This window comes from Onthophagus taurus, chromosome 5 (genome assembly GCF_036711975.1).
Source record: "Onthophagus taurus isolate NC chromosome 5, IU_Otau_3.0, whole genome shotgun sequence".
Classification (NCBI taxonomy): Eukaryota; Metazoa; Arthropoda; class Insecta; order Coleoptera; family Scarabaeidae; genus Onthophagus; species Onthophagus taurus.
Window position 1 is genome coordinate 3,334,438 of NC_091970.1, and position 12,884 is coordinate 3,347,321.

A 12,884-nucleotide genomic window follows, 5' to 3' on the forward strand; every position below is an offset into this window, starting at 1 on the left:
ATATGAGACCAAATTCGCTATAAATAATGATTATATCCAAGATATATTGATTTTTATAAAATCAAAATGGCATTTGCAAAATCCAAGATGGCAGAAAATAATCGATTCCTAAATATTGTTGTAGATAATTAAAAAATATGGAAAATGAGTCCAAACTCGATATATCTAGGTGTTATAACACCCAAGGTATCTTTCTTTTTACAAAATCAAGGTGGCCGAAAACAAAATAAAAATTAGTGATGTCATTAATGTGTTTAGAATGGATTTTATGATAAAAATTATAAAAAATTTCTGATTATTTCAAAAATTTTGGATTTTTTTGGTTATGATTTGGAGGTATTTTCGTTAAGCGTGCTAAATGAGGCCAAATTCACTATAAAAAATTATCACATCCAAGATATATTGATTTTTATAAAATCAAAATGGCATTTGCAAAATCCAAGATGGCAGAAAATAATCGATTCCTAAATATTGTTGTAGATAATTAAAAGACGCGTAAGATGAGTCCAAACTCGACGTATCTAAACGTTATAGCACCAAAGATATCTTTGTTTTTATAAATTCAAGATGGCCGAAAACAAAACACTAAGTAATTACGGCATTTATGTTTTTAAAATGAATTTTATAATGTGACATATCAAATTAGTTTAAAATTTACTGATTATTTCAAAAATTGTTGGTTTTTTTGATGAATTTGAATATTTTTGATTTTTTTTGACAGTTTTTTTTTATTAAATTGATTATGATTTGGAGCATTTATTATCAAGGGCGTTAAATAAATCCAACCTCAACAAAATTTATAATCATAACCAGGAGGTTTTAATTTTTATAAAATCAAGATGACATTTTTCAAAATCCAAGATGGCGGAAAAGAAATGATTCAGGAATATTATTGTAGATAATTAAACAATATGGAAAATGAGTCCAAACTCGGTATATCTAAATGTTATAGCACCAAAGATATCTTTGTTTTTATAAATTCAAGATGGCCGAAAACAAAACACTAATTACGTCATTTATGTTTTTAAAATGAATTTTGTGATAAATACGGGGTGTGATACATCAAATTAGGTTAAAATTTACTGATTATTTCAAAAAAGATGAATTTGAGTATTTTTAATTTTTTTTTTAACAGTTAACTGGTTAAAACTAGAACTAACATTGAAACTAATTTCTTTTAAATATCAAAGATTCAATAATAATAAGACAAAACGATTATAATGTCATTAAGTCATCCACGTGCGCAATTACATGACATTTACTCCTCGACTATTATATTATAGATATTTCATTGAATTCGATTTCAATAACGAACAACCCGTTAAATTTCGCATCATCGTAAACAATTCCTATCAATCAACAATAAAGCTCCGCACACTTACGTCACGGTATTCTATGCATGTTTAATTACGACGAATTCAACGACTAAATACAACAAAAAAACATCCATTTGACATTCCCCTCCTTATCCATCATCACTCACCTTCTCGTATACGCCGCGATGATGCAATTCATTAATATTTGGTATATAAAAGACGCGGTGTGTAATGACTTAAACAGTTATCGACTTAAACATCTCGACGACATTAACTCTTCATCGAAGAATAAATCAAGATGTATTTCGTGGTTTTGTTCGCTTTAATTGGTGCGTGCGTTGCCGCGCCAGCTCCGGAAGAAGCGGTTCCTATTGTGTCTCAATCTAGTGATGTACAACCCGACGGTTCTTACAATTTTAGGTAAGTTGGAAATGATTAATTAAAATTTTTATAAATCGTGAAATATTAGTTATCAAACCGGTGATGGCACCGCCGTTGAACAACACGGTTCAGTAAGAAAAATTGAAAACGAAGACTCCATTGTGGCCGAAGGAAAATATTCTTACAAAGGCCCAGACGGTGTTGAGTACGTTGTGACATACACAGCCGATGAAAATGGATTCAAACCGAGCGGAGATCATATTCCAGCTGTGCCAGCAGCTATCGCTAGAGCTTTAGAATACATCGCCGCTCACCCCGAGGAAAATGAACCCAAGAAGGCTTAAAAGATTATATCATAAATTCGATTTGTATATATTTTTGTAATAAAAGAATTGATTGAAATACTTTTTGTTTAAATTTCATTTCCAATCAAGTTTTGTGGTTTCGATTTCTTTATATAGAGCTACTGTTCCGTAAAAGTTGAAATGTAAGCGGAGGGTTAGGAATTCTTCGTGGTGGTAAAGAAGGGCAAAGCAGGTCGATTTCGGTGAAAAAGGCGGATGGCGACAGGGCTTCTTATCTGGTATGCGAATTGCCCCGAGTAGAATGGTGGTCGCGCGGTAATAAAATCACAGTCCGTCAGTCTCTAGGGTGGCATAAGCTTTCCGGATTTATTTTCGTCTCCCGATCGCGTCGCGCGGGTTTTCGCCTTTTCCTTTGAAAATCGGAGACCCCTCCCGGCAACACACTGTCCTTCGAGTCCCTTCTAGGTCCTTGGGGATACGTCACGATCAACCGTTCGGGTTCAATTTGATAACGCACGGAATTCGGGTTAAGCTATTGATTAAGTTCGAAACTACATAATATGCATATATAAAATAAATTATTAAATGATGTTAGGATATTTCCTCATTTCTTGCGAAAAATAGTCAAATCCAAAGCAAGACAATCTTAAAATAAGGCAATTCAACTCTGCATCAAGGATAATTAATTGAGTCAGGTTGCTTTGGGAATCTAATTCAGTACAAAGGAAGCCAACCCAACCTCAAACAAAGCAACTCAACCCAAAAGTAAACAAACTCAACCCCAAAACATCACAAATCCATTTTAAAGCAAGACAAAAACTTTAAAATGAGCAAATTTAATCCTGCAGCTATACAATTGGTTGGGTTGGGATTGGGTTGAGTTGCTTTGGGGACCAAATTCAGTACAAAAGAAGGTTTACCAACTCAACTCAAAACAGACTCAGCTAAGAAGTGATTCTCTTCCAAAGCAAGTCAACCCAAAAGCAACCTAATTCTGCTCCAAAATAAGCCCACCCAAACCGTAACAAATTCAGACAAAAAGGAATTCAACCGCAAAGCAACCCACTCCTAAATCAACTCAATTCTACTCCTAAGCAAGTCAACTTTAAAGTAAGAAAAGTCAACCTCAAAACGAGCCAATTTCACAAAATCATAAATTTGAGAAAGGTTGAGTTGAGTTCTTTTGAGAATTAAATTCATTAAATTCTTGATTGACATATTTAATAACTCCAAGGCATTCTTTCTTCACTTTTATTCTCTACTCAGAATCCTAAGTCACTGACAACCGAAAAAGCTATTCTATGGAGATAAGGTGCAGAATAGAGAAAGCCAAAAGTCACAACTTTCGATATCAATATCAGACATCTCAGACGTTATGTTTTCTCGGTGCTTTCTACGCAGAGGAATAGTGGACACTAACCATGGAGTTATACAACCTACAAAACGTTGATATGGATTAATTGGCAAAAACAATGGAAACAAAGCAACACCATCCAAATTTTTAGCACGTTAAGTTTCTTAGGTTGTATATCGGGCGTACCTAATTATCATAAGATTATACAGGGTGATTTATTAACTCACCATCAAACTTTGACATATGATAGCTAATCCAATTACCAAAAAGAAATGTTAATGAACATATGTCCTATTTTAATAATTACAAAATAATAACACTATAAAGTTGCAAAATTTTTATATCATAATTAACTTGGATTTAACACATCCGTAGAGACATGCGGCTAAACCCGAATCTTTCTAGTTTTAGGTCTAATGTTAGTTCTAGTGACATGGGTAGGTAGCGCTAGTTAGCATAAGATAATCATTATGTTGCATATTTTTATTGCACTAAAACTAGAACTAACACTAGACCTAGAACTAGAAACATTCGGGTTTAGACTAGGATACTTTCTAGTTCTAGGTTTAGTGTTAGTTCTAGTTTTACACCAGCACTATCACTAGAACTAACACAAGACCTAGAACTAAAATCATTCGGGTTTAGCCGTCTTGAGAGACGTGCGGCTAAACCCGAATGTTTCTAGTTCTAGTTTAATTGTTATTCAGTGCTAGATTGTTGTATGTTTTTATTGAGCTAAAACTACAACTAACACTAGATCCAGAACTAGAATCATTCGGGTTTAGCCGTACGTCTCTTAAGACGGCTAATCCCGAATGATTCTAGTTCTAGGTCTAGTGTTGGTTCTAATGTTAGTGTTATTTCTAGTTTTAACATTAGGTCTGAAAGTAGAAAGTTTCGTGTTTAGCCACTATACAGGGTGAGTAAAAAAATGTTAATGAAATCAACCAGACATTCTAATTCGTTTGAAGAATTTTTTAATTCGTCGTTGTGAAGCATATATTCTAGCAGAAGGAGGCTATTTTAAACAATATTTGTTAAAATTATCAGTTAATTAGGATATAAAAATTAAAACTTTAAAGTGTTATAATTTCGTAAATAATTGAAATAGGACATGTTTATTAAAATTTTTTTTTCGTAGTTGGATTAGCTATCATATGTCAAAGTTTGATGGCGAGCTAATAAATCACCCTGTATATTAAGTTATGACGGGTAAGGAGTTCTTACATAACCTCATAAAATACTAAGCAATGTGATTTTTGCCCAGCATTTTGCGAATTCAAGTAATCGCGGATAAAATGATTAATTAAAAGTACATACCTTTTGGTGGCGGACTGAAACAAAGTTATTTGATCCTTTGCTTTGTGGATAAAGGTCGCTATGTTGTAGGATCTCCCAATGGTATCTCTCCATACAGCTTGGTTAAAGTATGACGAAAAATCATTTCCGAATTTTTCACAAATCTATAAAGAGAAATAATTGAATTTAACTAAAATTTAATCGCAATATTTAATTAAAACATTATTGTAGTATTTAAAAAAAATCGATTAAATTTATTTTCCTTTTGACTAAAATATTACAATCCTGAAATTCCATGTAATCATAAAATATAAAATCGCACAAAATGCGCCCAATAAATCCAAACAATCAAACGTAAACATTTCAGTTAGTTATTGTTGGGATAAAATTGTAACTGAAATTTATTTAATTATTTTTATGTATAAACAAATATTTAAAAAATTTTTATATGTGGGGTAATAAATAAATTAGTATAGACGATAACCATAAAAATACTATAATTATGTTGTTATGACAATATCTCATGTCAACGGGGTGCAAGCAAAATTCCTATATTTACGACTTAATTCAGTCGTTTATGGGCGTAAGTAAGGAAAGGCATCGTCTCCCTGGGGATAATAACCCCGATGGCGAAGGCGAAACCAGTTTTTAGCTCCCAGAGAGGGTTGAAAAAGTCGATATACTTCCCGGTCAGATGCCCTACATCCTGAAATATATATATAACAGGTTAAATGGTAAGGGCATCCCTCCGGGGACACGCTAATAATGAAAGTTTTTCGAGCCCTTTATCTCCCACAACGTCCCCGACATCTCGGTATGTTAGGATCGGCACGAAGAGGAATTAAGAAAGGCGTCTTCCCTCTCCCTTTGGCTCTTCGAGGCGGAAATAATGAAGTGCATCCTTGAGTTAGTGGATCCGGATTTTATACGTCCCAGTCTCTCCAATTAAGATGGAGCGACTTCTTTTATTCATTGTATGAATTTGGGGAGTGGTAAAAAAGAATAAATTTGGATAATTAATTAATTAATCAGGAAACAATATCTTCGATCTAGCTTAAACGTGCAGTAATCAATCAAAATCGGTGGGCGCAGATGTCCAGGACAGAACAATCAACAAACCGGGCGGTGTTGACTCAATAATTAGGGCAACTCGGGTCGCGGTTTGATTGGCACTTACGTCCGTTAAGCTCCAGGAATTATTTCCTGTTTAATCCCGTATACAGATGCAAATTTAAACAGAATAAATTGCAACACAAAAAAAAAATCTTGTTGCAGAATGGAAATATAATAAGCATGCTGTAACGACCCAAGCTTAAAGGGTACCGCCCTAATGACACTTAAAGATTATTTAATACACCCTTGGGACGAGGTTAAACATAAACAAAAAAGGAACTTGGATCAATAAGGATGTTCAAAATAAATTAGATCTAACCAAGTTATAACAGCTCGACGGTACGTTCATGACGTCACACTTTAACTTAGCAAATGCTTAATTTATTCTATTCGTGTTTTGTAATGTTGTTAGTTTGAGACTTAATAAGGTTCGTAGTATAAAAGAAAAATCTTGATCGAGTTTAGCTGTGCGTCCCAGGAAGTCAAAAATTTTGAAACTTTGTGACAGAATTAAAACGCTATCAAATACACTCGCCTTTGGATCAATTTTAGCAAAATATGCAATCCCCCCATTCCAAGGGGATAGTGGTACTTGAGAGTACCGTCAACTATTAAAATATATTTTAGTGATGTTGCAGTATACAATACCTTTTATTGCTAATATAGGAATAATATATTTTTTATTACGTTAGAAAATAAGCAACACTTGCTTTAGCTAAATCACATTATGATATTCAGAAAAACAGTTCTTTCTTTCATTACAACATAAATAAATATTGCACGCAGTACATTTTGAGTGGGGTTTAGCTTTGGCAGAACAATTTCCACAACTTCCTCTTTCTTTTGAACTTGCGCTACGACATTTTCGTAGACGCAGTAGAATATTGAGAAAAAACATATTGTGCAAAAACTAACATTTTCCCATAATCTAAGTGTCAAAAAAGATACTAATTCAAAAATTCCTAGAAGCCGTGTTTATTGAAATTAAGAAATGAAACTTATTTTAAATTGAAGCTTAAAGCTTTCTGTTTAAATCGACATATAATAATCGTTGAGTTGGATTGGAAAAATATTGAAAAAAAAAATTTTGAAACAAAACTTACATTTTCGTATAACCTAAAAGTGTCAAAAAAGATGTTAATTTAAAAATTCCTGGAAGCCGTATTTATTGCAATTAAGGAATGATACTTATTTTAAATTAAAGCCCAAATCTTTCTTTTTAAAATGATGTATAATAATTGTTGGGTTTGATTGGAAAAATATTGAGAAAAAAATATTGAAACAAAACTTACATTTTCGTATAATCTAAAAGTGTCAAAAAAGATGCAAATTAAGGAATGAGACTTATTTTAAATTAAATCGCAATGATTTCTTTTTAAAATGATCTGTAATAATCACACCTAATAACCATTTATCAAAGAGATACCTTTCTGAACAACAAAATTCAACAACACCACTTTTCACTAAACTTCTAACCTCACATCTGGACGAATAAGTTTAAATATACCTAAAAACTCTACAGTGCGGATTGTGTCATTTTTTATACAGATTCTTTCTTGTATAGTAAAAAGTACAGACAGCTCTAAATGCGCCGAATAGATTACTACACTTTAAAATGAGTGTTTAAAACTACCGGTACTTTAAAGTACTGTCGGGACACAAAGGGTTAAGACGGCTAAATCCGAAACTTTCTAGTTCTAGGTCTAGTGTTAGTTCTAGTTTTTGTTTAATGAAAAATATACAATAATCTAATGCTGAATAACAACTAAAACTGGAATTAACACCAACATTAGATTTTGCCGCACGTCCCTCAAGACGGCTGAACCCAAATGATTCTATTTCTAGATCTTGTGTTAGTTCTAGTGATAGTGTTAGTGTAATACTAGAACTAACACAAGACCTAAAACTAGAATCATTCGGATTTAGCCGCACGTCTCTCAAGACGGATAAACCCGAATGATTCTAGTTCTAGGTCTTGTGTAAGTTCTAATGATAGTGTTAGTGTTAGTTGTAAGAGAGTTTAGCCGTCTTGAGAGACGTGCGGCTAAATCCGAATGATTCTAGTTCTAGGTCTTGTCTTAGTTCTAGTGATAGTGTTAGTGTAATACTAGAACTAACACTAGACCTAGAACTAGAAAGTGTCGGGTGTAGCCGTGCGTCTGAAAACGCACCGGTCTAGTGTTAGTTCTAATTTTAGTTGTTATTCAGTGCTAGATTGTTGTATATTTTTATTGAATTAAAATTAAAGAAAATTATTTTATTTTAAGTAGTAGAACCACCACCTCGTCGACATGGCTGCCTCGGCTTCTAAGTAATCCATATCCATTTTTAATCCAATTAACTTTATTTTGAAAACTAGAATTACTGCCTCGGTAGCACGCCTGCCTCGATTACTAAATAATATGTTATTATTGAAAACCTTGAAGTACTACCTCAGCTTCTAAGTAAGGTATTTGTACATAACTCAATTCCCCATATAAATCCGTGATATCGAGTTTTGAGTATAATAAAAAATTAAAAAAATGAAAATATATTTGATGATGGTTGATGGATGGTTAGAAACGTGTTTCCTTGCGCTGTGGGTGGAATGCAAGACTAAACACGTCGAGGGATCGACAGGCCACCTACAGCTCGACTACTTAATCTTGGTGACAATGACGAATGGCGGCGATTGGTGCTGTCCGTACGGTCCTGATGCAGGACACGGGACATCCCAAGTTCTGCGTGACTCTTGGCATTTAACAAATCGCGCTGCCGTACGCGGTGATTTATCGTTCTCTACGAGTTTAAAACTTGATTTCGGGAAATCCCCTAGAATCGCATTCCGAAACGGTGAGGCGAATCCGCGTAAACCGTGAAATATCACCCTAAATATTAGGATTTTGGGATTTTTACACCATCATCATTTATCGGATAAAGAAAATCATACGGTTTAAACTATCCAACTGTAACAAATTTGATCACTATCTTATTTCAAAATCCATTTTAAACATCGCGTTCCCAGTAATTGCCTCCCTTTGCTATGTAGATGGCGTAGTTAAAAGAGCGGAAACGAAGTTTCTAGATTTTAAGTGGTTTGTTTTGGCTTTGAAGACGATTTAATAAAATAAATATTGCCTAATTTATCAGCTTTTATCTCGGCAATATTTTCCGGTAATTGAAAGCTGATCTCGAATGAAATTAGCGTCAAATTGCATTCTGAAGTGTATCATTATTTCGGCGAATTTTTTTGTACTATTATAATCTCGTTACACGAAATCATCCCCTTAAATCCCATCCATTATCTAAATCTTCCGGGGTGCTAAGAAGCATTTTAGTATTACCGATCGGATTTTCGGGGGTGGTGAAGGCGAAAATGTTTCGTAACCTTCCGTTGCAGGAAACCCAACCGCGTAAGTATTACAAGGAAAAATCTCTCCTTAAAATAGGGTTTACGACCGCGAAATTCATAAGTATAAAATACGGCGGTATACAGCATTTGTCACGGGGCTTTCTTTAGTGCCCCGTGGGGCGCCGTCGTCGTCGCGGGGCTCTCCGCTAGAGGAAGATTTATCGGTAACTACTTGGCAGTAAACTCGGCGCGTTCCGAAATCCCGACCCGCAAGCCACTCTCTCTACCCGGGTGCCCCACACCGAAATCCCGGGCTCGTGTCTAATCATAAACTGGAAGAATTTTCGCGAAGTTAAGGGGGTTAATTTTTATCCGGAGTGTCGCCGCGGACACGACGACAGCGTCCCTCCTCCGCGTCTCTTTCTTCTCGTTGGTAACCCCGTTTGCGTCCTAGTTTATACCGAGGATTACCGGCTCTAACTTACGATGGGATCTTAGGTGTCTGCGGTCTTCTAGACTTGTTTGTTTTAACGCTAAATAGATGTCGGTGGTATGCGAATTTATGTTCTTCGTATCAGAACATTTTTCAAATTATATAAGGTCTTTATCTTTCCCAAGATAATCTTTATTTCAAATTATTTTTATTATATGTAAATGATTAATAATTGAATGATAGATTTCTTTGACATGACATAGGAAAAATTCCAAAATTCTTATTGCAGATATAAGATAATACTTGCAGAAAACTAGATATTGTCAAAAGATCACTCTTTTGAGACCTCTCCTTATCCTTTTTAATCTTCTGCTCTTTTGTCATATCCTTCTCTTTGTCTCACTCAACCTCAGTTATCTCAACACCATTCCTTTTCTTTCTCACTTGCTTCTTTTTCTATGCCATCAAGTTCTTGCTGTTTTCTTCAAATCTTACATCATGGTAGTTCTCAGCATTTAACAGAGTGACTTTTTGTCAAACGGATCTTATCTTTAATCGGCAGTATCTAGTCTCCTATTAGCAGTATGTATGGTTCTTCAGAAGCCTGTAGTCTTCAACTAGCAGTATATATTCATTTTACACCAATAATTAGGCTCCTGAAAATGGTATTTAGTCTTCTGCAAGAAGTACCTAGTCTTCAATCAGCAATAACTAGTTATCTTTATGCAATATCTAGTTTTCTACCAACATGATCTAATCTACCATCAGCAGTATTTAGAAATTTTACAGCAGTATATAGTCTTGTGTAGGCAATAGCAAGTCTTCAATTAGCAATAGCTATTCTTTAATTGCACACATGAGAGTGCTCTCAGGCTGTAGATACAATGCAGATGTTTTCACAAACCTCCATATTCATCCAATTGTGTCTGCCTTCAGATTTCACAAACTCCTTAATGAGTTGGGTTGGGTTGTATTGGGTTGAGTTTGGTTAGATTGGGCTTAGTAGTACGACTTAGTAAGCAGAATGAACGAATGGTTATAGTTCTAGGTGTAGTTTTGGTTGTTACTCAGTATTAGATTGTTGTATATTTTTCATTGAACAAAAACTAGAACTAACACTAGACCTAGAACTAGAAAGTTCCGGGTTTAGCCGTGCGTCCGAGGACGCACGGCTAAATCCAAAACTTTCTAGTTCTAGGTCTAGTGTTAGTTCTAGTTTTAGTTGTTATTCAATGCTAGATTGTTGTATATTTTTATTGAACAAAAATTAAAGAAAACTTTATTTTAAGTAGTAAAACCACTGCCTCGACAGCATGGCAGAGTAATGATAAATTAAATAAATAAATGCAACATAAATGCATACATATATTTATGGGTTGGAATTATCGGAAGCGTACTCGTTTCGGTTAATAACCATCATCAGAGGCACAAAAAAATTTAACGATACATCTTTTTTGCCCATATATCTTAATTTATTTTCCAAATTTAAAACAATATCAACACCGACAAATTGTATAAAACTCCCCTCCAAACAAAAAAAATTTTAATAAATATACAATACACAAAATATCACAACGTGGTCCATTAAGCCGGGGTTCATTTTCCTCGATATATTTATTAACGAACACGTTCTACATCGTTGACCGAACAATACCAACGGGTCCGTTTTGTATGTGTATACCTTGTTATTTTTTTTTTTAATAAACTCTCGACTCTCCATTGATTTGGTGGCGGAGCCGGTATCTGTTCATCTCGGCGTATTTCTCCTCGCAGATATCACGTTCTAAGCGTAACAATGGTCGACCTCGTTGTATTGTTTAGGGTGGATGGTGAAACCCTCTCAGATAAAACACCATAACAATAATATTTAGATAGAGAAATTTAATTAATAAAATTTAATCAACACATTTATTAATAATTTTTTTTCTTGTATTAATTAATTTTTGCATACCATTCGAACACTTTTTCGGTTGATTTCCGCAGTGAAAAATGAACTGGCAAAAGGCCGGCAATTTTTAGTTCACGCGACGTGTACTCGAAATCGATACTTTGGCTGGTTTTGGTCGTGACAGAGCGGTGACGTTCGATTGATGTTCGCCATTTAATTTCCTTTTTTTTTTTTGAAATTTCTCGCGCGCTCCAAAAGCTCGACGCAACGAAGGAAAACAGTTTTGTAACGAGCGGGTAACGAGACCTATCCGGTGTAAATGTTTATTAAGTAAACTTCAAAAGAAACCTTTCGTTCCGCCTCTTAATTATTCCCCTGTGTATTTGCTTGTTAAGATCTTGTAGAGAGCGCGCTTTGTAAATGTATAAAGAAGCTGTTTTTAGCTCGATATTCGATATTAAATGGTTTATTTAAGATTTTCAATTTCATCTAAAATTTCTCCTAGAATTATTCCTTGGTTTGGCTACATTAATATAGTATGGGTTTAAATATTCGTAGGGAAAACACAAGGGTTTGTTGAATGCGTGCCCAGCACGGGATAAATCTTGCATATGTTCCAAAGTGGCGCTTGGACCTAGTGCTTAGAGGGATCACGGGACGCCTCTTTTCGGACGCCGCCTGCAACTCTGCCGTTTTATGAGTTCCCTCCTTTTGCTTGCGCTGTTTTATTCGTGAAACGCTTCTTTTGACCGATTTCGGGCAAAGCTCGACTGTCATCGCAGCTTCAGGGGACGACAAAAAGCTCCCTAGCTGCTTCAACGTTCGTATTGCGTTTGGGATCGCTTTGGGTAATTGCTACTGGTATTCGCGAGGGAGTTCCGGATTTGCTCTCTTCTACTAGCGAGCTTTTATCTCCACTTTTAAAGTTAAAACAGCTTTTTAGCATCCATAAAATGTTTATATTACAATTATTTTTGTAACATAAATTTAGTGATTAGATTCTTTGTAATCCACAAAATGACGTCAGTATCAGACCAATACGTCACACCATGTGTCACGCTCAGCCAGGACACTTCACATGGCTTAGGAATTAATAAGTCTTGTATAAAACTAACACGGCCGTTTTCGAAGACTTCGGCCGCCCCCGGTATTAAGCGACGTACGGCTAAACTATACCTAATGTTTGTTCTAGTAACAGTGCAAGTGTAAAACTAGAACTAACACTATACCTAGAACTAGAATCATTTGGGTTTAGCCGCACGTCTCTAAAGACGGCTAAACCCGAATGATTCTAATTCTAGGTATAGTGTTAGTTCTACATAGTAACAGTGCTAGTGTAAAACTAGAAGTAACTTTGTCTTCTGCAAACAGTATCTAATCTTTTATCTGTATCTTGTATCAATATCTAGTCTTCAGACTGCAATATTTTGTCTTCTTCCAGTAGTATCTAGTCTTTTATAATAG

General features: G+C 34.9%; 2 protein-coding genes across 4 annotated transcripts in view; both read left to right on the forward strand.

Annotated features, from left to right (window-relative positions):
• The window catches only part of LOC111426602 (uncharacterized), a 116,939-nt gene that overhangs the window by 50,622 nt on the left and 53,433 nt on the right, over nucleotides 1-12,884 (forward strand). The window lies entirely within an intron of this gene.
• On the forward strand, nucleotides 1,554-2,099 carry LOC111426609 (endocuticle structural glycoprotein SgAbd-4-like). The gene is made up of 2 exons (XM_023061219.2): nucleotides 1,554-1,736; nucleotides 1,786-2,099. Exons 1-2 carry the CDS (start codon nucleotides 1,615-1,617, stop codon nucleotides 2,039-2,041), a joined length of 378 nt encoding a protein of 125 aa, XP_022916987.1. The 5' UTR covers nucleotides 1,554-1,614; the 3' UTR covers nucleotides 2,042-2,099.